This window comes from Musca vetustissima, unplaced genomic scaffold (genome assembly GCF_032173495.1).
Source record: "Musca vetustissima isolate MV318-11 ecotype Yass unplaced genomic scaffold, APGP_CSIRO_Mvet_v1 utg462693, whole genome shotgun sequence".
Lineage (NCBI taxonomy): Eukaryota > Metazoa > Arthropoda > Insecta > Diptera > Muscidae > Musca > Musca vetustissima.
This window is the reverse complement of record NW_026882479.1, coordinates 3,750-30,377: the sequence shown is the minus strand read 5'-3', so window position 1 is coordinate 30,377 and position 26,628 is coordinate 3,750. Positions and strand designations below refer to the sequence as shown.

General features: G+C 34.9%; 1 protein-coding gene across 1 annotated transcript; it reads left to right on the top strand.

Moving 5' to 3' along the window:
• The first annotated feature begins 16,132 nt into the window (after positions 1–16,132).
• Positions 16,133–16,627, top strand: LOC133328944 (retinin-like). The gene is made up of 2 exons (XM_061537449.1): positions 16,133–16,240; positions 16,312–16,627. The coding sequence occupies exons 1-2, from the start codon at positions 16,229–16,231 to the stop codon at positions 16,624–16,626; spliced, it is 327 nt and encodes a 108-aa protein (XP_061393433.1). The 5' UTR covers positions 16,133–16,228; the 3' UTR covers position 16,627.
• The last annotated feature ends 10,001 nt before the right edge of the window (positions 16,628–26,628 follow it).

The window sequence follows — 26,628 nt, the reverse complement described above, 5'->3', positions numbered from 1 at the left end:
AAGATCGATCAATATATAGCGGGTCAAATGGACCCAGACTTTTGTGTGAAAAATTACAAAATTTATATTCTGGGGCGTGTATATTTACTCTTGAAGGATATATACTCGATAAGTTGATAGTATATCCAAGAGGAGTGGTTGACCTTTAAATCTGTGCAAATTATATTGGTGTATGTCTTCGAATGTGGGAGTCGTACGTAAATATTTAAAGAAGTATGTGTGATATGGGACTGATAGTTTTGGAATGTAATATCCAGTCCCGGTTATGATTAAATATATCAACCGGTGATGTTGAGATATTTAAGGGGTGCAATGAACCGAAGTTTTTATTTTTATCAGATTTTCTTGTTGCTCTAAAGGCCATTATTATATGCAGATCTCCACAAATGCTTAGAACAGCTGTTTAGATGACGATCGGTCAATATTCCGTGGGTCAAAATCTAAGGAAAGTGAAATGAAATATGCCAGGGTAAAAATAGAAGCTTTTGGACTCTAATCGGTCAAGAGAGTGGAAATATCCCGAAATATTACACAGGCTAGGAATATGGATTCGCAGAAAGTTAGAGATCCGTGGTAGTTGTGTAGGGTATCATATGGCCCCGTACGACTATACTGAATATATTTTCAAGGCCCATCAGTTGTCTCTCTGTCGGTTGAGACGGAGTTTTTAAGGACAATCAGATGGATGGATTTTTTAGGTATTTTAAAAAATGTGCTTATGGACTACCAAAGTCCTAGTCGTGGATTTTGAAGAATATTTTTCCAAGGACCATAGTGGGTTTATTAAGAGTCATCAGAGTTTTCAACCTGTATTTTTTCAAGGACCGTGGATTTTTTAGGAATATTATTTTAATTTTTTAATCTTAAAATGCCATTCTTTGAAAATTTTCTAATTTTGGACATGTTTCTCAACCGAATAGACTGCAATTTAGTATTTATACCCTACACAACTATGTTGTCAGGGTATTATAGCTTTGTGAAGCCTCAAGAGTTTGTGACGCCGCGAAATATTGGTCCTAAAACCACCTTTAAGTATATAGATCATATCTCGACTAGCTGAGTCGATCTAGACATGTGTGTCCGTCCGTCTGACCATTTTAACTTGTAAACACGATACAGGCCACAGTTATGAACCAATCTTCACGAAATTTTAAATGGAGAAGTGGTCGGGATAAAGAATAAACATGCTTGTTTTAATAAAGATCAGTCAATATTTAGCGGGCCTTTTGTGTGAAAAATTATTTTTTTATTCTGTGGCGTATATACTTACTCCTGAAGCATATAGACCCGAGGAGTTCATAGTATATCCAAGAGGAGTTGTTGGACTTTAAATTGATGCCAAATAAAGTGATGTATCTACTCAGATGTGGGAGTTAGACTCAAATATTTACAGGTGCTTACGTATTCAGATATTATTCAGTAACCCATTATCAAATTAGAGGGCGGAAATATATCACAGATCGCTTTGAAATTTTCCATGAAGTTCCAGTTATGGTCAAAGACAACGCCTACAATTTTCGGTGATGATCAGATAATAGTATTGGGATGAAATGGACCGAAAATACCCTTCAGGGTGGATTGTGTCCACCCTGAAGGGTATCTGGACAAGTAATTAGAACTGCTGTACTGAATATTGGAAAATATAAGGAAGAGGTGTTGTTGACCTCTAATCGGGCAAGAAGAGGCAAATATCAAGAATTATTACCCAGACTCGGAATAAAGATCCGCAGAAAGTTAGAGTTCCGTGGTAGTTGTTTAGGGTATCGTATGGCCGGCCCCGTCCGACTATACTGCTCTGCTCACTGGTTTTATTATATTCCCACTAAATATGAACAATATTAGTCCCTGTTTTAAGGTAGCCGTACCTCCCAAATTTCGATACTTCAAGGAGTTTGGTCACAGTTTTTCAACAAAATTACCTGTCATATGGTGGTTTGGATTCTGATTGATAGAAAATGACTTAAGTTTAGGGTGTAGGTCCCATTTCACACGCTTTTCAGCGGAATTGGCTATAGTTCCTACCAACAAATTTACATGGTATGTCCCCCATATATAAAAGTTGTGATCAATTTTATAAAAGTTCTGATCTATTTGGCCTTTCAACATGCCACACACACTCTTAGTTCCATGATTTAATATAAAAAAATCTTCTACTATTTCTCATGTCTACTCATGACATATTATTTACAATAGAAATAACTTTGTCACATGAATATGTATGAAATCTGTTCCGAATGACAGTTAACAAAATGGTATCTAGTGGTAGCCAATCTAAGCGGATGATTAAAAAAATACAATACAACAAAGCAAAGCAAATTAAGTATTGCCACTAAAATTATTTCCCCCCATAACACAGAATCAAATCAAATATTCCCCCCTTTCTCTCTCTGCCTTGCGACAATGTCATCATCAACATTTGCTTGCAGACTTCTGGTATTACAACACCACCATCAACTATACGTGTTTTTCTCTTCAGTCTTTGGCTGTTCTCTAGAAATGACCTTCATTGAAAAAACAATATAATTAAACGCTTGAGAACTAAGTTGGTAAAAAACTCCATAAAATTACAAAAATTGTGCAAGAAATCAGAAATACAAAATCTGCAAAAAAGCTAAACAAATAACAAAATTGTTGTTTTGATAATGATTTCTGGGTGCTAAAACAACAAAAACTAAAATGTTTCTGTGTGTGTTTTTTCTTAGTGGAGGGTTATCACAGCAAAGAACACCTATGTATGTAGTACCAACATCTAATGGCAACATTGGCCATTGATCTCCAAATAAATTGCAAAAGAACAACAACCACAGCAACAAATTTTTAAATTCTCAAGAAAACAAAATGAACCGTCCCAAATATCTAATGAGAAAATCGCCAATCAACGGAAGTCGATTGTTAAGATCTGCTCTCTGGGTGTTTTGTTTATTTTAGTATTTTATCGTGATTTCCGAAATTATTTTCATAGGTAAATTATTTTTTTTTGCTAATTTTTTTCTTTACTTCCACCTTAAGATGGAGGGTGGAAGTGATTTTGTAAATTGCAAATTCCAGATGAATACAAAAAAAAAAAAAAACTGAAAATCTGGTATTAAAAGATATCCAAGACTTGTTCCGTGTAAGTTCACCCCTGAATTTGAGAGTTCTTTGATTACATATACTTTTAAGGAGTCAATTCTGTACTTCTGATATATCAAAACAACAAAAACAAAATCCTCGCCTGAATCTCCAACGGTCCTTTAAAAACTGAAGTCCTGAATCTTTGGCGTCTTTGAGTAACTTTGCTCCTGGTTCTGATAACTCACGAAAAAGAGCCTGTGGCCCTGAAAAGTTCTTGAAAGTAGTCAATTCTGAATCACTGGTAATTCTTGAAACAAAATCCCCGACTGAATCGTTAATGGTTTTTTAAAAAGCAAAGCCGTAATCTCCGATAGTTCTTAAAAATATCCGCGCTTGAATCTCTGATGGTCTTTGAAAAAATCCATTTGCTGATTGTCCCAGCAAAATATTCTTAAAAAAATCTACCCCGAAACTGTGACAATCTTTGAAATAATCTTATAAAAAATCTTGTTTTTGCTAAATAGTCAGGCTTAATCCCAGTTTGTTGTTTTTATAAAAAAAAAACAACTATTTATTACAAATGGTATCCCAAATAACCCGCCAAACACTACTGAAGTTGTAGACGAGGCACGGTCATACTGTTTGGTTTATTGCTTTAACTAGCAATACCAACAACAACGTTATGTGCATTCGTCACAAAGTGACGACACATAGCAGTGGGAAATGTATTGTAGTTGTCTGTAAATGCCTTGTTGACCACGAAGTCAGGCGCCAACGAAACGAACTTCTCATTGGGGTCGTATCGCTGGTAACGTAAGAACTTCGAATTGTCACAAGAGACATTTGGGTTTGAAAGGTTTTTTGTAAAGAAGCTATTATTAGCTTCTGGGGAGAATATCCCAACAAAAAACTAAGGGAACTGATGAGGATCAGTGGCGAGATCCGAAACTATAGTCTTCCCTGCCTTACCCCTCGGCGGACAATGCCATACATTCCCCACTAATAAATAGTTGTTTTTTATAAAAACAACAAACTGGGATTAAGCCTGACAATTTTGCAAAAACAAAATACAAATGGTATCCCAAATAACCCGCCAAACACTATAAAAAATCCTTTAAAACCCAAATCAGTGTTAGAAATTTAAAGGTCCTTAAAAAAACAAAACACTCCTGAAATCCTGATGGTTCTGGAAAAACTGTACACCTGAATCTTGGATGGTCATTAAAAAATCTACGCCGAATCTCTAGAGTCCTATATAGAAACAAAAAAACCCCACACCTGATTTCCTTAAAAAGCAAAGACTCTGATAGCTCCAAATCCAAAAATCCACGATTGAATCTTGGATGGTTTTTGAAAAAAAAAATCACTCTTTAATATCTAAAGGTCCTTGCAAAATATTGTTGAAGAAATCTATCCGAAAATCTGACAATCTTTAAAATAATGCTATAAAATATCCTATTCACCTGCATTTTGATGGTCCTTGAAGAAATTCACTAGTGAACTTCTGCTGGTTCTGGAAAAAATCCAGACCTGAACTTCTGATGGTCATTAAAAAATCTATTCTCAATCGCTAAAGTCTTTGAGAAAATTATGGAGTTGAAAAATATTTCAAAAAATAACCCACATCAGACTTCGAGATTATCCTCTAGTTATGTCTTAAAAATCGACGCCTAGTTTAAACCTTGGAAAATGATTCCCTGAATTTTGAAATAAAGTAGAAGATAAAATATTTTTATACACTTCACCACACTGTGGTACAGGGTATTATGTCCATCCATCTGTCCGTCCGTTCGTCCGTCTGTCCGTCCATCCATGTATTCTTGTGAACAAAGTACAGGTCGCATTTATGATCCGATTTGGATGAAATTTGGCATAGGTCACTTATTTGGCCGAAGGACGAACCCTATTGAAATTGGGAATAATCGGTTCAGATTTAGATATAAGGTAAATTGTGCGCTAAAGTCCTCTCGATTTGTACGAAATTTGGCACAGCGTACTGAATTAAGTCTAGAATTATGTGTGGTAAGGTTCGCGAAAATCGGTTCAGATTTAGATACAGCTCCCATATATATTTTCGTCCTATTTAAGACAAATGAGGCACCAAAGTCCCCATAAAAAATTCGATTTCCACGAAATTTTGCACAGCGTACTGAATTAGGAGTAGAATGAAAGTCGGTTAAGATTTAGATATAGCTCCCATATATATTTTCGTCCGATTTTATGCAAATGGTGCACAAAAGACCCTATATATTCTTCGATTTGCACGAAATTTGGTATAGCGTATTGAATTGAGTCTAGACTGATATGTGCTAAGTTGCGTGAAGATCCGTTTAGATTTAAATATATCTCCCATATATATTTTCGTCCGATTTTACACAAATTGTTGCACTAAACCCCTAATGTTTGCCCGATTAACACGAAATTTTGCACAACGTATCAAATTGAGACTTGAATGACGTTATTGAGTTTTGTTGAAATTGGTGCAGATCCAACCATAGCTTCCATATGTATTTCGAACGGGTGTCTGATTGAGATTAAATTTTTAACAGTGCGGCGTACCGAATAGCGTGTATCAATTTTGCTATAAATCATTTTCCATAAATTTGTCCCATTGTACGCAGTCTGCTCTAAATCTGGCCGAATTAAATTTATCAAAAGTTGCAGAAAGATATGAATATATTTCATCAAGGGAACATTGACATACAATTGTAAGGATACATATGTACAATATACCCAAGTGGTGAAGGGTATCATATAGTCGGCCCAGTCCGACTTTACTACTTTCCTTACTGGTTTCATACAGGACTTCTATCGCCAGATTATATTCTGTCACCATCAATTGCCTTTCAGTTCATATATTTTTTTTACAGATTTCTGATAGTTTATGTCCATATTGGATAATAATTAATTGTATCATGAACCCAGTGAAGACAATGAATGACAAAACCACAAATAATGGCCAAAAAAAAAATAATCCACTCATAACAATGGTAAGAACATTTGTTTCCAGCTGAATTTCATAACACAGATAAATAACAGATCTATGGCCAGCTGATGATTTATATCCGGTGTGGGTATTAGAACATGGAATTTGTTTCTTCTCAACGCTCCATTGAATAGGTATTTGTTTTGAGAAGAAAAAAAAAATAAAAACAAAATCCGAAACCAACTGCCGGCATAAAACCCGACTTTGCTTTGTTTTCTTTCCTCAAAACTTAGCTCCGTACAGACAATGAAGGTCATCTACAAACAAAATGCAAGGCATGTCATGAAATTGTCGTTAGAAGAAAGAAATAGGAAAAAAATCGATTCTAAATTCAATACCCGCTTCGCAGATCAATCGAGCAAAAATGCATGTCAGCATGATTAGTTGTAAGAAAAACAGAATCGAAAAAAAAACGGCTACAGAGCAACAACAAGAACGTTTTGTGTTATGCTTCAAGTGATTTACGATATCGTTTACACCGTCGTCACCGTTGGAGACTTTACATATGGACTTTCACAAATTGTAAAAAAATCACACAAATCAATACGAGAGACAGACAGACAATGATGACGGCAGCAATAATAAAAAAACAAAGTCCAACTATCTGGACTTAACTTGTTAGGCAAGTTTATTTATTTCTTAATAGAAGGAAATTATTACAGTTTTTCTATTTGGTTCTAGTCTGTGTATGTACGATATGTTTCAGTTGATAATATTACACAGTAGGTATTGTGATATATGAACATTTTGTATAAAACGAATTTATGAAATTTCTTCTTCTCTTCATCTTCTCTTAACCTTAAAATACCTTAAAAAAATAAAAAAATAAGTTTTAAACCAATTTTTATACCATATAAAACTATGTTGTCAGGGTACTAAAGCTTTGTGCAGCCCCGATCGTCATATTTTTTGGTATACCGATTGTCATATCTCGACTAGCTGAATCGATATAGACATGTGTGTCCGTCCGTCTGTCCATTATAATTTGAAAACAAAAAACAGGCAACAATTATGGACCAATCTTCACGAAATTTTGCATGTGGGTTCTGGCGAAAGAAGACCCCTATTGTTTTTGGTAATGATCCGTTAATATTTAGGGGATGAAATGCACCAAAAACTTTATTTTTGTCTGTTTTTCTGGTTACTCCATAGGCCACAATTATGAGCCGAACACCACGAAATTTTGATGAAGATCGTACAATATTTAACGGTTCAAATGGACCCAGACTTTTGTGTGAAAAATGACAAGATTTATATTCTTGGCCGAGAAGTGTATCCAAGAGCAGCGGATGACCTTTAATTTGGTACAAATTATATTGTAGTATGTACTCGGATGTGGGAGTTATAGGTAAATATTTAATGAGAACTACGTATTCTGATATTGTTTAGTATTACCATTAACACGCTAGAGGGCAGAAATGTAGCGCTGATGCCTAGGAAATTTTGCATGAGGTTCCGGTGCTGGTCGAGACGTTTCTAATCCAATTTCATAGGACTAGAATTAGTGCAGAGAAAATAAAGGCAAAAAAGCCTTAAATAGTGGTCATTATATCGATGATGTCAATGGTAACAAATAATAAAGTATCAGTTGCTGTTGATGATTCATATATACCCTCAGCGGAGGTCTACGGAATTACAAACAGGTTTTATTATTTTTATTGCGAGGTACCAAAGAGAGTGGAACGATGGTTCCTATCTTCAGAATTGATATACGTTTGGCAAAATATTACAATTTGTAAAGTATGGATCAAATCGGACATTAAATTCGTTTAATAATGGACTAACAAATTAAAAAAAAATGACACCGTGTGGGTTTTACCAGAAGGTGTAGACCATCACATCATTAGACATAATCGAAATACGATACACATATTACGTTGTGCAAAGTTTCGATGAAATTGGTTCCTCATATGAGGGGAGGTACTAAAAGGGGCGGACCGATAAGCGCCAAATTTCAATATTATACAGTCATAGCTATAATATTAGGTTGCGCAAAGTTTAGTTAAAATCGGATAGTCCGTTCGCGATATATTATAAAATTTATTTTGTGCGAAATTTTGCCCATTTTGAGGGAGAAGTGCCAGAGGGAGTGGCCGATTATTGAACATAATCTTAATAAATAGGAAATTCCGTACACTTCATATGCGATGTTAAAATTTTCAAAATTTTAGCACTTTTGTAGGGGAGGTACTAGAAGGAGTGGACCAATATTCCAACAATACACTGTGATGGTTGCAATATTAGGTTGTGCAAGGTTTAATTCAAATCGGATAGTCCGTACTCATGATATTATAAAATAAATTTTCAATGTTGACCATTTTGTGGGGGATATCCCTCTTCTTCGAACTTGATGTATGTTTGGAATAAATATCTCGATGTGCAAATTTTGAATGAAATCGGTTACTCCCTTCGAGAGTTATTGTGTAAATCGATTTCAAATTGTCTGAAGTGGATTTGGTCCAAAGAACGATGGGGTTTGAAAACATTATTTCTCATTAGCCATAATTGCACAGCTTCATATATATTGCCAGCTTCATGTTTTGTTATCTAGCCAGAATATGTAGAAGTATATCGAAGAAATATCTTCCAGAAATATCTATCCAGAAATATCTTCTACTGTGTAATGATTTCCATAGGCCTCTACCACTAGTTTTATATACATGGAAACATTTTGGCCAGACTCTTCTGTCTTTAGAAACAATTCCACTCTTTATATATAGATTGGGGGTTTTTACAGGTTTTCTAAATATAAAATATATTAACGGGTCTACTGTGATCATGTCTTCAATAGACAACCCTCTTATACATGTTTTTTGGACTGGAGCCACTTAACAGATATTCTATATATTAAAGTAATCCCCCATTCTTGATTTCAAATTTTGCTAATTCTCATCGGGCTGGTAAGTGAGCATACACTTTCCATGGACAGAAACCCATAAAAAGGGGCTTCTATAGAATTTTAATTTTTTAATGTTCGAGAGTGTTAACTAAATATATATAGCTCCCGTCGTTTGAAAACTCTGTCCAGTTCTCCTTCGGCTATAAAACATGGTATAGAGTGAGAAATTCAGTTAACAGGTCAATTAAGAAGCTTCCAATAATCTGCTTCGGATTAGTAGGTCTTGAACTTCTGTCACCTGAGAATATACGTCATACCCTTCACCACACTGTGTGCAAATGTTTGTAACAAGCAAAAGGAAACGAGATATACGAGATATATATAAGAATATGAATAGAATCACTTCCTAAGTCGATTTATGCATGTCCATCCGTCCGTCTGTCTGTCCATGTTAAAATGTAAACAGAGTACAGGTCACATTTATGATTCGAATTGGATGAAAATTGGCACACCTCATTTATTTGGCCCAAGGACGAACCCTAATGAAATTGGGAAAAATCGGTTCAGATTTAGATATGGCTCCCATATATATTTTCGTTCAATTTAAGGTAAATGGTGCACCAAAGTCCCTATATATCACTAGATTTGCACGAAATTTAGCACAACGTACTAAATTAAGCCAAGAATGATGTGTCAGTAGTCATGTGTAATTATTCAAATAACTATAAAATTGAAGTACTAATTCTAGAATAATCATTCCAAAAAATACGTATAAAAGAGATATGATCTCCACGTAGATAATTTATTTCCAAGAATAAAATCAAATTTTGAAAAATAAAAAACTAAAAGCCATAACATTACTAATTTTAGTTGTTAATTTGTAGTACTTCACAGAATTTACAACAAAATCTCATTACATCCATTCACATTACATTTCACTTTTATGTGCTGTAATTACCCACCAAAAATAGTTATCAAAATAAAACAGTCCAAAAGAAACTTCTGTAAAATGAAATCCGTTTGCGTAGAGAGACACGCGTTCATGAACTTGAACTACAATTAACCAAAAATAAAAAAAACTCATTTCAAACTGAATGCCACAACAAAAAACCAAACCAAACAAACAGACAACGAGCAAGAAAAAAGTGCGTGTATTGTGCGTTAAAAGTGCATAAATTCATGGCCATTACAACGGGTTGTGTGTTTCTGTTGTTGGTCAAGCTCCAACTCAAGTTACTGACCTACCATAATAAAGCAGACCACAAAACGCCATTAGCCATGGCAAGAAACCACAATGATACTGCTACTGCTGGCTGGTTGGCTGATAGCCACAGACCACGCATGTATGGCCTATGGATTCCGACGTATGTTTGATCACAATGTAAAAAAATTGGTCAGCAGTGTAGATTGGAGGAATGCAAACATTTTGTATTTAAAATACATTTTGTGTGTGTATGCGTTTTCAAAGGAATTGTATGTAATTAATCACGTATAAGATTTCTTTGATAATATTCTATGAAAATTCATTTACCGTGGAAACAATTGTAGGTGTATGGGTGAATATTCAGTCCAACAATTGAAATCTGCTTTGCAAAGAACTGCTTATGTAGAGATGAGAAAAGAAATGCATTTTCGCAATTATTTCGATATAAATACAAATAATTAGCAACGTAATGAACGTTGTAAAAAGTACAAACATTTCAAAATTTTTAATTTTCATACCCTTCACCATAATCTGGAGTATATATTAAAATTGTCATTGCTATTGCAAAACTTCGAAATATTCATCGGAGAAATGCTATGTCGATTTAGCCATATTCGTCACTATAGAGATCACAATATTGAAATTTTGGGATTCCGTGGATAGTACTCTTAGAATGTTTGGCACTACAAATGAGGTATATCGGTTTGAAATAACTCCTATATTAAAGTGGCGCCCAATTGACAATATAATCTATCTATGCAAATAATTAGAAATGCAGGTCCATGTTTTAAGGCTAACATACATGTGCGCATAAAACAAGTAAAAAAGTGTCGATCAGTGATGCCGAGAGATGTATTCTCTCAGAGGTCTACGAAAAAAAAACAGGTTTTATCATTCGTTTCATACCAGGTATATGTTTATACCCTTCACCACACTGTGGTACAGGGTATTATGTCTTTGTGCATATGTTTGTAACAGGCAAAAATAATCGAGATAGACCCATGGTTCCTTTTGAGAATATGCATAGAATCACTTTCTGAGTCGATTTACGCATGTCCGTCTGTCCGTCCGTCCGTCCGTCTGTCCATGTTAAATTGTAAACAAAGTACAGGTCGCATTTATGATCCGAATTGGATGAAATTTGGCATAGGTCACTTATTTGGCCCAAGGACGAACCCTATTGAAATTGGGAAAAATCGGTTCAGATTTAGATATAGCTCCCATATATATATTTAACCGATTTAATGTAAACAGTCCCTATATAACTTTCGATTTGCACGAAATTTAGTACAGCCTAATCATTTAGGTCTAGAATGATGTCTGCCAAGTTTCGTGAAAATCGGTCCAGATTTAGATATAGCTCCCATATATAGTTTCGTCCGATTTCATGTAAATGGTGCCCCAAAGTCCCTATATATCTTTTGATTTGCACGAAATTTGGCATAACGTACTGAATTAAGCCTAGAGTGATGTCTGCCAAGTTTCGTGAAAATCGGTCCAGATTTAGATATAGCTCCCATATATAGTTTCGTCCGATTTCATGTAAATGGTGCCCCAAAGTCTCTATATATCTTTCGATTTGCACGAAATTTGGCATAACGTACTGAATTGAGTCTGGAATGGTGTCTGCCCAGTTTCAAGAAAATCGGTCCAGATTTAGATATAGCTCCCATATATAGTTTCGTCCGATTTCATGTAAATGGTGCCCCAAAGTCCCTATATATCCTTCGATTTGCACGAAATTTGGCATAACGTACTTAATTGGGCCTAGAATGATGTCTGCCAAGTTTCATGAAAATCGGTCCCGATTTAGATATAGCTCACATATATAGTTTCGTCCGATTTAATGTAAATGGGGCCCCAAAGTCCCTATATATCTTTCGATTAGCACGAAATTTGGTACAGCCTAATCATTTAGGTCTAGAATGATGTCTGCCAAGCTCCGTGAAAATCGGTCAAGATTTAGATATAGCTCCCATATATAGTTTCGTCCGATTTCATGTAAATGGTGCACCAAAGTCGCTACATATCTTTCGATTTGCACGAAATTTGGCATAACGTACTGAATTGAGCCTAGAGTGATGTCTGCCAAGTTTCGATAAAATCGGTCCATATTTCTATATAGCTCCCACATATAGTTTCGTCCGATTTCATGTAAATGGTTCACCAAAGTCGCTATATATCTTTCGATTTGCACGAAATTTGGCATAACGTACTGAATTGAGCCTAGAGTGATGTCTGCCTTGTTTCGTGAAAATCGGTCCAGATTTAGATATAGCTCCATTTTATTATAGATTGATTTTATGTAATTGACGCACCAAGGAACCAATAGGAACAAAACGTTCTAAAGTTAGTATAACCTAACCTGTGACAAGTTTGTTTGAAATCGCTTAATATGTGGATATAGCTTACATATATTTTTTCGCCCGATATCAAGCAAATTGGGCATCATACTCCTCATGTTAGTCAGATTGACATCAAATTTTGCACAACGTACAAAATTGAGCATAGAATTACGTAGTTGCGTTTTCTAGAAGTACAGACATAGTCAACCGGATGACCTATTTATATTTGTTTGAAGTCGATTTACACACTTTATGGACAAATCTAGGTAGATTCACATTTAGATAAATATCACATATTTTATTTCATCCAATTTCATGTTAATAGTCCTGTTTAATGTACCCATAGTGGTGAAGGGTATCCTAGAGTCGGCCCCGTCCGACTTTACTACTTTCCTTACTGGTTTTATTAAAGTGTTATCCATCTATGGAGAGTTAGCAGAAGAAGGAGGGTTACCAGAAGTTCCGTATGATTCAATGTAGGTGTGGAAAAATATTACGATTTGCAAAGATTGAATCAAAGCAGACATTCTATTACCTTGATATTAAAAAAATTTCAACATGTTGACATCTTGTGGGGAAGATACCACAAGGAGAAGGCTAACGGGTCTTTAAGCTAAATGTATGTAAGGTAATTATATTAACATGTGCAAAGTTTGGATGCAATTGGATATTCCGTACGCTCCATATGAGATTTACAATCTTTCAAAATGTTGAACGTTTGTGGAGGAGGTAGGACCGATAAGTCCGATCTTCCTACATTATACAATCATACTTAAAATATTAGGTTGTACAAAGTTTTGTTGAATAGTCCGGATAGTTCGTTCGCATAAAAATTGTTATAAAATTAATTTTGAGTAAATTTTTTTTTAGGTACCAGATGTGCAGTTTTTGCATGAATTCGGCGATTCCTTATCATTGTTATTATATTAAAAAATTAAAAATTTCGATCGGGAGTTACCACAAGGAGTAAACCGATGGATCCCCTTTTTGGATTCGATCTAGGCTAGGAAACAAAATTTCGATGTGTAAAGTTTGAGTGAAATTTCGATAATTCGTTAGCTCAATTTAAGAGTTACAAATTTTCAAATTTTAAGCCTTTGTGGAGGAGGTAGGACTGATAAGTCCCATCTTCCAACAATATAAAGGCATGATTAAAATATTAGTTTGTACAATGTTTGCTTTGAATCGGATGCTATGTTCGATGATATTATCAAATTCATTTTTAAGCAACATTTTTACTATTTTGTTGGGGAGGTGCCACATGGAATGGACCGATTTTCCCCATTTCTGAACTTAATTTAAATTTGAGATAAATGATACGATATGCACAGATATGGATCAAATCAAACATTCCATTAGTCTAATATTGGATTTATAAATATTGAACATTTTGAACTTTAGTGAGTGAGGTATGCGAAGGAGTGCACCAGTGGGTCCCATCTTCGGACTAAGTAAAGAGAATACCAATTTTGTCATATTTTTTCACAAAGGTCAGGGTCCATTTGACCAGCTAAATATTTGACCGATCTTTTTCGAAATAGTCATGCTTATTCCTTGGTCGGGATGTTTGGATCATAGATGTGACCTCTATAGTGAATAAATGCTTTCAATTCCCGCTTTCAATTTTATAAACCATACCTTTGATTTGGTATTGAAAACTTTTTATTAAAATCCACTCTTTCAATATCCTTTTAACGAAATTTTGACCTTTCAATTTTTTAAACCATACCTTTGATTTGGTATTGAAAACTTTTTATTAAAATCCACTCTTTCAATATCCTTTTTAACGAAATTTTGACCATTTTGTGGTCGAGTTAACAGAAGGAGTGGACCGACTCCAAATTTTCGGAAACGGATTTGTGCAAAAAACATGGGGTCTAAAACCAATATTTCGTGAAGGCACGTTTTGCGTAGCGAAGTGTAGTAGCATAAGTCTGAGGGTATAATTAAAGTTCATTTTTATACCCTTTAGCCTTATTGCTTTGTGTGGCCGTAAATATCTCATCTAAAAATCTATCTGTAAAAATAGTTCATGAAGTGAAAATGTCTAATAAACCAGTGAGCGGAGCAGTATAGTCGGACAGGACCGACCATACGACACAATTACCACGGAGTTCTTATTTTCTGTGGATGTTTATTCCGAGCGTGAGCAATATTTCGTGACATTTACACCCTCTTGCCCGATTAGAGGTCAACAGCACCTCTTCCTTACACTGACATATTTTCCGAATATTACTAATATTCTGTACAGCTCTTCTAATTATTTGTCCAGATTCCCTTCACCGTGGGTTGTGTTGTGATGTTCGGCTTTCAATTGTGGCCTATAGATCGACTAGAAAAAACACAAACAATTAAGTTTTCGGTCCACTTCATCCCAAAATCTTTATCTGATTATCACCGAAAATTATAGGCTCTGTCTTTGACCACAACTGGAACCACATGGAAAATTTCAAATCGATCAGAGTTATATTTCCGCCTTCTAGTGTGGTAATGAGTTACTAAAATAATATTTGAATACGTAAGCATCTGTAAATATGTAAGTGTATCTCCCACATTCGAGAACATACGACAATATAATTGGTATCAATTTAAAGGTCAACCACTCCTTTTGGATCTACTATCAACTTCTCGGGTTTATGTCCTTCAGGATTAAATATATACTGTGTCTAGCTAATCACGATATGGCGATGGATGGTCTAGGACCAAAATTTCGAGGCGTTACCCACTTGTGACACCATCACAAAATTTTGTGTAGGGCATAAGAAACCACAATTGGGATAGTCCTTAATTTTGTTTTTATTTTAATACAAAACGTTTTCGTAGGTATTCTCCAATCTTTTGTTCAAATAACATTGTATCGAATTCCTGAATTAGTTTTCAAGAAATTACCATTATTTTAATTTTCTTTCTTATTTTTCTTGATATCTGATTAAATAAATTTTCTGTTACAAAATCAAGAGTGAGTAATTTTCACAAACAGAAGAAAAATTAAGCAATGGCCAGAAGTCGAATGACGTCGCCTGTGTGTGTTTGCCTGGAATATGTTGTAATCGATTTATATATGTGTATGTATGTTGTAATTTTATTTATTGTAAAACCCACTTATGGGAGCATAGTTGAGAGGTGGTGGTTAACCGGCAGCGCCAACGTCATTGCCACCTAAATTCTAAACCACCAATTGTCATTATTTTTTTCTTCTGGTCACTCACATTAAAGACGCCAAACCACCAACAACAATAGCAACAAACATTTCCAACACCACACTAACAATGCATCAACTTGGATCTAGGAAACAATACAACAAACAACAAATTGTGCATTAACGTGATTATAAAGTGTCTGCTAAGCGAGTTCGAACCCGGTTGAGAAGGCCAGCCAGGCAGCCAGCCAGTCAGCTTGCCGGGCGGTATGTTGCTTTATGAACTGAAATGTTTTGTTTTTGTTGCTTTATGTTTCTATTCTCATATTTTGCAAACAATTTTCGCCAACATTTGCTCGCGTTTTTGTTGTTGTTCGCCGCCTTTGTTATGGTTTGTGTTCACCTCATTTGTATGGCTTTGCATCAAACGGCAGCGGCGGCAACGTCAGCATCTGCAGCTGATTTTAGGGGAATTTCGTTTGGTTTCGAACAAGCATTTGAGGAAATAAGCCACGTTTTTAGTATATAAATGGTCACCCGTACCTAGATTAAAACATAAACTATTCAGACTTCAAAACAGTCTAAACAGTCACATCAGCAACACAGACCTCTTTGTCTATTTCTTAACTCTCCACTTCAAAACTCCTAAAGGATAATCAAAATGTTCAAATTGGTAAGGCGAGCGCAAAAGGATATACTATAGGATATTTTGGTGAACTTTCAATTTTATTCTTGACATTGCAGGTGGTGTTGTCTGCTCTTTTGGCCGTAGCTGCTGCTCGTCCCGGTTACTTGGCTGGCCATGGTCCTCTTCTACTGTCGGCTCCTGCCACTGTCATCCATGAGCCTGCCTATGCCAAAGTTGGTGCCATTGTCAAATCCGTACCCACTGCCGTATCCCATCAATCCATTAGCCAGGTCCACAGCTCAGCTCATGTTGTCCAGCCCATTGTTGCACCAGTGATTAAGACAACCTATGCTGCAGCTCCCTTAGCATTGCATGCCAGTTATCATGCTCCTGTCTTGCCATTGGCCCATGGTTATGCTCATCCCTGGTAAATCCAAACGAAGATGTGATGCGGTGGGTGTATGTGTATGGATTTGTCATAGCTAGAATATATATTTTGATTCAACCCGCTTTGGCTTATGTTGCTGCCCTATTGGTAACCCGGTACTAAACAGTTGGACATAATAGTTTATGTGTTTTTGTTTTTATTTTCTAAAGCTATTTCACTGCTATATTTTCTAAAAAATCATCATTGCCATAAAGAAATGTTCATTTGTCATATTATATAATTTTTTTGTATGTATGTATATACCTTTGTATTTATATTTATTACTATTATTTCATCCCAACTACATAGTTTTTCCACCACTCTTTAGTGAATGTACGTTTGTTCTCTATTCCAAAACAAAATTTTATATTTAAAAAAAGATAAACAAAACTTTTGACTGATAATTCAATGATTTTTTTTGTAAATGAAGTAATAAAGATCGAAATGATTTGTAAAAAAAAAATTGAATATTGGGTTTTATTAAAAAAACATACACACACACACACACACACAAAAGTTCGTTTGAAAAATAGTATTTTTTTAACATTTTTTAAAACCCCAAGACTTCGTTTCCCCCTCTCCGAAAAATAATTAACAAAAAATCTTCTTGTTCTATTTAAGGTGGTCTTCTTAATAATATATTTAAAAACCAGTGAGCGGAGCAGTATAGTCGGACGGGACCGACCATATGATACCCTACACAATTTCCACGAATATATTTTCTGTGGTTCTATATTCTGAGCTTGGACAATATTTCGCGATATTTGCACCCTCTTGACCGACTAGAAGTCAACAAATAATATTAATATTCAGTACTGCCCTTCTAATCACTTGTCAAAATTCCCTGCACCGTGGGTAGTGTTGTGATGTTCGCCTTACAATTGTGACCTATAGATCAAATCAATTTAAAGGTCAATCACTGCTCTTGGGTATAATATCAACTTATCGGATAAAAAAAAAACTCACACAATTTTTGTTAAAACATTTTTTAAAGCTCCAAGGCTTTAATTTTCAATTGAAACTACCACTTCATCCCCCTCTTCTAAAAATAATTTTTAAACCATCTTGTTGTTCTAAGTAAGCTGGTCTTCTTAATAATATATTTAAAATATCACACTTTTAAAATCCACTTAAAAATATTTCAAAAAAATCGGCGTATTAAAAAGCTATTTTAAAAAATCCTTACATTTGAATGACAATTTTAAAAAATGTGTCACAGTCGGTCGTCTAGGGTACAGAAATCGATGTCTTTACTTTGGAAAACTATTTTTAAAAATCCCAGCACATTGTGCACCTTCAATTTTAGCCTTAAAAAATCGAAACCGTTCAATATTCTTCTTGGAAAATTTTGAATTAATCCACACTTTCAATTTCGTCTTAAAAATATATTTTAAAAAATCCACGCCTTAAATTTTAAATTTTTTTATGAAATCAGCTCATTCATTTTCCGCATTGAAGTTTTTTTCTTTAAATCGAGACCTATGATATATCTTTAGGATATTTTTTAAAAAAATCTACGCTTTTAATTTCTTCTCGAAAGGAGTTCCCTTAACTGTAAAAAATTCCACGCTTATATTTTTTTCCATAAAAACCCTATGCCTATAATTTTTTCATGGAACAAATATAGGCCATCTTCTTAAATTCTTTTCACCGAAAATTATAGACGTTGTCCTGGACCATACCTGGATACTCAAAGCGATCAGCGCTATATTTCCGCCCTCTAGTGTGGTAATGGGTTACTAAGTAATATATAAATACGTAAACATCTGCAAATATTTAAGTGTAACTCCCACATCCGAGTACATACGACTCAACATCTTGGGACTATATCCTTCAGTGCTAATTTTTTACACCAAAGTCAGGGTCCATTTGACCCGCTAAATATTGACCGATCTTTATCAAAATGGGCATGCTTATTCTTTGGCCCGATCCCCTTCTCCATGTAAAAATTCACGATGTTTGGGCCATTATTGCGGCCTCTGGAGCGACCAGAAAGAACGATAAAAATTAAGTAGTTGGTCCATTTCATCCCCTAAATAATCTTTTCCAAAAACAATAGGGGTCTTCATTGGCCAGAACCCATCCTACATGCAAAATTTCGTGAAGTTTGGTCCATAACTTTGGCCTGTATCTCGACTCAGCTAGTCGAGATATGATCGGTATACATAATGATATGATCGGTATACTTAAAGGGTCTAGGACCAATATTTCGCGGAGTTACGAAAACATGGAGCTGCACAAATCTTTAGTACCCTGACAACATAGTTGTGTATATCACCACTTAATAAACAAATTATGAAGAATAGCCGAAATCTATGCCCATATTTTCTTTCGAAAATATATTGTTATGAAAAATCTATGCCAATATTTCGATTTGAAGAAAATATTTTCACGATAACCAAAGCCATTATTTCCACCGGAAAAATATTTTTAATAGCCCCATGCCTTATATTTATACCCTTCCCCACACTGTGGTACAGGGTATTATGTCTTTTTGCATATGTTTGTAACAGGCAAAAGGAAGCGAGATAGACACAGGGTTCCTTTTGAGAATATGCATAGAATCACTTTTTAAGTCGATTTATGCATGTTCGTCCGTCCGTTCGTCTGTCTGTAGATGTTAAATTGTAAACAAAGTACAGGTTATTTGGTGGAACAAAGTCCATATATATATACTTCGCTGTGCACGGAATTTGGCATAGCGTACTGAATCAAGTCTAGAAAGATGTGTGTTAAGTTTCGTGGATATCGGTTAAGATTTAGATATAGCTCTCATATATACTTTCGTCCGATTTTATGTAACTGGTGGAACAAAGTCCATATATATATATACTTCGCTGTGCACGAAATTTGGCATAGCGTACTGAATCAAGTCAAGAAAGATGTGTGGTAAGTTTCGTGGATATCGGTTAAGATTTAGATATAGCTCCCATATATATTTTCGTTCGATTTTATATAAATGGTACACCAATGTCCCTATATAGCCTTAGATTTAGCGTACTGAATTAAATCTAGAAAGATGTGTGTTAGATTTCGTGAAAATCGGGTCAGATTTAGATATAGCTCCCATATATATTTTCGTCAGATTTTAAGTAAATAGTGTACCAAAGTCCCTATATATCCTTCGATTTGCACGAAATTTGGCATAGCGTACTGAAATAAATCTAGAAAGATTTGTGTTAGATTTCGTGAAAATCGGCTCAGATTATTTTATGTAAATGGTGCACCAAAGTCCCTATATATCCTTCCATTTGCATGAACTTTGGATTTATAAGTAAATGAAGTACTCAAAATGTGGCCGAATGCACAAAGCATTCTGAAATAAGTGTTACCTAACATGTGACAAATTTTGATGGCATCAGTTTAGATTTCGATATATTGGTTTAAATTTATTTAGATAGTTTTGTCCCATTGTAAGAAGCAACTCTATATCTGTCCAAAATTTAGTATAGGTTGCAGAATGCCATGTTTAATTTCATGTTAATGGTCCTTCAAAAATGCGACGTCTGTTAGGATTCCATCTGTTGAATATACCGAAAGTGGTGAAGGGTATCATATAGTCGGCCCGTGTGACTTTACTGCTTTCCTTACTGGTTTTCATTGACATTTATTTTTTTTTAAATCCGTGCTTTTAATTTATAAATTACAGAAATAATTTTGTTGGAATGAATTACGGAATGTTATATTGTAAAGTACGGATGAAACCTTTTAAATACCGAAAATAGGGAAATACAGATATATTAAAATTAAATTTGAATCTTAAATATGCGATTACTAAAATGTTCTTCTAAAAATAAAAAAAAATACTCAGTTACTCGTTTTTTCATTTCAAAAAGTAACGTTGCTTCATCAATAATATTCATGTTGTAGTTATATTATATAATGTCCTGTCATACACTGTACCACATTTGTCACACTATACAACAGATCCCCTCCTCTGCCTCCGCCACACTCCTACATATCCCTCGATATAGATATTACAAAATCCATCCCACATTACACGTGTCCAATGAATGCATTTTACATTCAATTACTGCATGCTTTCTATAATCAAATTCCCTTTTTTTCTGTTTCCTTGCAGCTATTCGATAAACAGGTATGTATGTATTGGTGTTGGTGTATATGTGTGTGTGTGTGGCATATTTGCTCTTCATCAATCATGGCAGCATTTGAGTGCAGTGTCATCAATCCTTGGCATTGCTGTTCATTTGTGTGCTGCGTGCAACATTAGTCATTGCTGTGTGAAGGCGTAGCAACAACAACAACAACACTTCTCTTCCTTTTTTGCAATGCAAAAATGTCTCCTTTTGGGACTAAATCGAGTGTAATGCTTTATGGCACAGGACACCTTTCCTTGGGCATGGTTGCTAGTTACTTATCCATGAAAAATCCCAATATTTTCAGCCATTCATCATCGCATATTTGCAACGATACAATGTTAGTTGGAGGGGGAGGGTGGGGATGAGTTCGCGCTGCATTTAAGAACATATTGTGGGGCACGTGTCAAATCGAATGGTGTTTATTGGTCATCCGGTCTTCAGCTGATTGTACAGTGCAATGAACTGAACTAAAGAATGACCTTCGACGGAAATGTCCTTTCGGCGTGATTACAGTGGTATTTTAATGCAATTTCGTGAATTTTTTACAAAATACTTTTCTGGTTGCTCCTGAGGCTGTAATTATGACCCAAACTTAGCGAATTTGTACATTGAGAAGGGGATCGGGCCAAAGAATAAGCATGCCTGTTTTGATAAAGATCGGTCAATATTTAGCGGATCAAATGGACCCGAACTTTTGTATTATTGTATGTACTCGGATTCCTTAATATATTTATAAGGACTATCAAGGAATAACAAGGAGTGTGGACTATTCCTAGGCTTGAATTTTTTAATATTATTCCAAAGGACTACCAATAAGCGTGGCTTCATGTAAATATATTTTTCAAGGACTATCCATAAGTCGGATTTTTTAACAACATTTGAAGAACTTGCCATAAAAAATATGTTTAAGAACTATCAATAATTTTCCAAAATTATCTACAAAGAGTGAATTTTTTAAATATATTTTAAGTTCTATCCTTAAGCGTGGATTTTAAATATTATTTCGAGAACTATCAATGAACGTAGACTATCCATAATCACGGATTTTTTTTTAAATATTTTTCAATGGCTATCCATAAGGGTGGGTTTTTTATTCCCTACACAACTATGTTGTCAGGGTATTATACCTTTGTGCAGCCCCAAAAGTTTGCAACGCCGCGAAATATTGGTCCACCTTTATGTATACCGATCGTCATATCTCGACTAGCTGAGTCGATCTAGACATATGTGTCTAGACGTGTGTGTCCGTCCGCCCGTATGTCTGTCCATTATATTTTTTAAACAAGATACAGGACACAGTTATGGGCCAATCTTCACGAAATTTTGCATTAAGTATGGGGTCAATGATTAAAGATCGTTTAATATTTAGGGGATGAAATGGACCAAATACATAATTTTTATCGGTTTTTCTGATCGCTCCAGCGGTTCCAATTATGACCCGAAATTTTACATGGATAAGGGGACCGGGCCAGAGAACAAGTATGTCTGTTTTGAAAAAGATGGGTCAATATTTAGCTGGTCAAATGAACCCTGACTTCTGTGTGAAAAATTACAAAAATTGTATACTATGGCGTATATATTTACTCCTGAAGGACATAGACCAGATAGAAGTTTATAGAATATCCAAGAAGAGTGGTTGATGTGAGAGTTAAACTTAAATATTTACAGGTTCTTACGTATTCAGATATTATTTAATAATCCATTAACATGATAGGGCAGAAATATTGCGCTGATCGCTTTGAAAATTTTCATGAGGTTCCAGTTATGGTCAAGGACGACGCCTATTATTTTCGGTGGTGATCATATAATTCGGAATTAAATGGATCGAAAAATAAGAATTTTGGGAGTCGACCTATAGGCCACATCACAACCCACGGTGAAGGGAATCTGGCCAAGTAATTAGAAGTGCTGTACTGAATATTAGTAATATTCGGAAACTATGTGAGTGTAAAGAATATTGCACATGCTCGAAATAAACATCGGCACATGTTTGGGTTTACATGGTAGTGGTGTAGGGTATCGCATGGTCAGCCCCTCCGATTATACTGATCCGCTCACTGGTTTTTGAATATATATTTTTTTTCAAAGACAATAAATAAGCGCGTTTTTTTAAATGACTATTAAAAGAGGCGGATGTTTTATACACAACTATGTTGTCAGGGTATTATAGCTTTGTGCCCCAAGAGTTTGTAACGCCGCGAAATATTGGTCCTAGACCCACCATTATGTATACCGATCGTCTTATCTCGACTAGTTGAGTCGATTTAGACATGTGTGTCCGTAAGTCTGTCCGTTTGTTCATTATAATTTGTAAAACACGATACAGGCCACAGTTATGGACCAATCTTCGAAATTTTGCATGTAGGATGGGTTCTGCCCAATGAAGACCCTTATTGTTTTTGGTAAATATCGGTTAAAATTTAAGGGATGAAATGGACCAAATACTTAATTTTTGTCCGTTTTTCTGGTCGCTCCAGAGGCCACAATTATGGCAAGAACATCGCGAAATTTTACATGGAGAACAAGAATAAGCATGCCTGTTATGATAAAATACAAAATTTGTATTCAATGTTCACACACAATGTATTCAATGTATATTTGTATTCAATATTTGCCCCTGAATGACATAGACCAGCGAAGTTGGTAGTATATCCAAGAGGAGTGGTTACCTTTAAACTGATAACAATTATATGGTCGTATGTACTCGGATGTGCTTACGTACTGAGATATTATTTAGTAACGCATTACCACACTAGTGGGAGGGAATATAGCGCTGATCGCTTTGAAATTTTCCATGAGGATTCAGGTATGGCCAAGGAAAGCGCCTATAATATTCGGTGTTGATCCGATAATAATTTTGGGATGAAGCGGACCGAAAACTTAATTTTTTGTGTTCTTTCGATTTGATATATATGCCGCAATTGAAAGTCGGACATCACAACACAACCCACGGTGAAAGGAATATGGACAATTAATCAGAGGGACTGTAGTGTATATTAGTAATATTCGAAAAATATGTCACTGTAAGAGGGTGCAACTATCACGAAACATTGTCCAGGCTCGGAATAAAAATCCGCAGAAAGTTAGAATTCCATGGTAGTTGTGTAGGGTATCGTATGGTCGGCCCCGTCCGCTCTGGTTTAAATATATTTTAAGTTCTATCCTTAAGCGTAGATTTTAAATATTATTTCGAGAACTATCAATGACTATCCATAATCATGGATTTTTTAAAATAATTTTCAATTTTAAATAATTTTCCAAGTTATATTTTATATTCAATTTATTATGATTTTTTTATATTTTTAATATTTTAAATATTTTTTCCACTTTGTTTTGAAAGAAAACACTGTCACATATACATGCATTTCAGTGAAACGAAGAAAGGTCAATAAAAATAAATAATGATTGTCACCGTAAGGCAATCACGCGGAAATCTGAGGTCAGGCTGAATTAACTGGACAAGGATAAACAAAGGCTGTTGTCAACAAACAAACAACAGGATTAAAATATAAACTTATTAGGACCATCATTTTCTAGTACTTAGGAAAAACATTACTAAAACGAGCAGCAGCAACAACAACAATGGAAAGGGTACACCCTTTTCCATGGCACACGCATCTGAACAATTCAATTTGTTAACATATCATCCATCCCCAGTTTTAATAACCAAATGCAAAGGATAATTGTTTTGTCAGATATTTAAAACACGGAGAATATCAATTTGCCTCGTTGTGTGTAAATATTGTCATTATCCACATATGTATGTATATACACACAGACAAGCAATTCATTCGTGTAAACATTGACTATGGTTACAAAGGAGTTAACTTTATTTAAATATTTTGTTATTTTTTACAATTTATTTATAGATACGTGTGTGACTTTTATTTTTTAGTAAACATTAAGCGTAAATATTTTAATAACTATTTTTGAAAGCCTTTCTTTGGGTTCGGGTTTTGCGAAAATACTTAAATGTGTGCCTATAATGGTGAATTTTTTAAATATTAAGGCAGAAAATTTCGATAAATTTTCCATAAATATTTCTTTAAGGTCTTTCAATACGCGTGGGTTTTTGAGATGTTATATATTATAAATTTTTCTCTAAAGGCGGATGTTTTCAAAATATTTTTTATGATTTTTATAAAAGTGGTTTTTAAAAAGAAAATATAATCGTAGATTTTATAAAATGTAAATGTGAGTGTCTGATTTTTTGTTTTTGATTGCAAAATTACAATATCTTTTTAACGCAATGTTGATAAGTGCTTTTTTTTAATATCTATAAGCGTGGATTTTTTTCTATAGTTAGTTTCTAAAGACTATCACTAACGCAATGAGTGCTTTTATATTCTTGAAAAACTGCATTTCCTGCACCATATCTGTAAATACCGTTAAAATCTACCTCTCTTTAATGCTGTTTGACCTTCAGTTTCGCGGAACATTGAACTGAATTAAACTACAAGAGATTTACGCAGCAACATCATGAAAAAAATGAATTGCAAATGATTTACATCCATGCAACGTCTGTGCAGAGGCAGACAATGACGACATTTTTTCACTTCATTAATAAAAAAATGTTAATTAGATGCTGCAATAAATTCAAGAGGAGGCGAATGTAAATTTATTTTTTATGTGCTATGTACTTTCGAATCGTGAAGTTCAGACATTGAATTGATGATCTAGCTGTTATGATTGCAGTCGCTGTACAATTTAACAGGAGCAGTATAGTCGGACGGGCGCGACCATACGATACCCTACATCTATCTAACTATCACGGAACTCTAACTTTATGTGGATGTTTATTCCGAGCCTGGGCAATAGTTTGTAATATTTGCACCATTTTGTCCGATTAGAGGACAACAGCACCTCTTCCTTACACTGACAAACTTTCCGAATATTACTAATATTTACTACATCCCTTCTAATTACTTGCCCAGATTCCCTTGTGTTTTGATGTTCGGCTTATAATTAAGTTTTCGACCCACTATTACTATCTAATCATAACCGAAAATTATTTGACCATAACTGGAACCTCATGGAAAATTTCAAAGCGATCAGCGTTAGTAAACAATATCTGAATACGTAAGAACCTGTAAATCTACATACGACAATATAATTGGTATCAATTTAAAGGTCAACCATTCCTCTTGGATATGCTATCAACTTCTCAGGTCTATATCCTTCAGGAGTAAATATATACACCATAGGATAAACATTTTGTTATTTTACACACAAAAATCAAGGTTAATTTTACCGGTCTTTATCAAAATAGGAATGCTTATTATTTGGCCTGATCCCCTTCTCCATGTAAAATTTCGATGTTCGGGCCATAATTGCGGCCTCTGGAGCGACCAGAAAAACCGAAAAAATTAAGTATTTGATCCATTTCCCCTCATAAATATTAACCGATCTTTTACAAAAACAGGGGTCTTCATTGGCCAGAACTCATCCTACGATACACGGCCTGTATCGTGTTTACACATTATAACGGACACACGGACGGACAGACATGTCCAGATCGACTCAGCGAGTCGAGATATGATAATCGGTATACTTAAAGGTGGGTCTAGGACCAATATTTCACGGCGTTACAAACTCTTGAGGCTGCACAATGCTATAATATACTGACAACATAGTTGTGTAGGGTATAAAAATACGTGTTTTGGACAGCCTATATATTTTTTTAACTCAAGCTTTGGGCAGGCCTTAAAAATATTTTAAAAATATCCACATTTATGGAAAAACCTTAAAAAGAATTTTTTTTCTTATGGACTAATTTCAAACAATCAATGCTTTTGGACAGACTTAAATAAAAATATTTTTAAAAAAATCACGCTCAGACCAATCTTTAAAAACACATTTAAAAATAGTGAGCGGAGCAGTATAGTAGGACGGGGCCGAACATACGA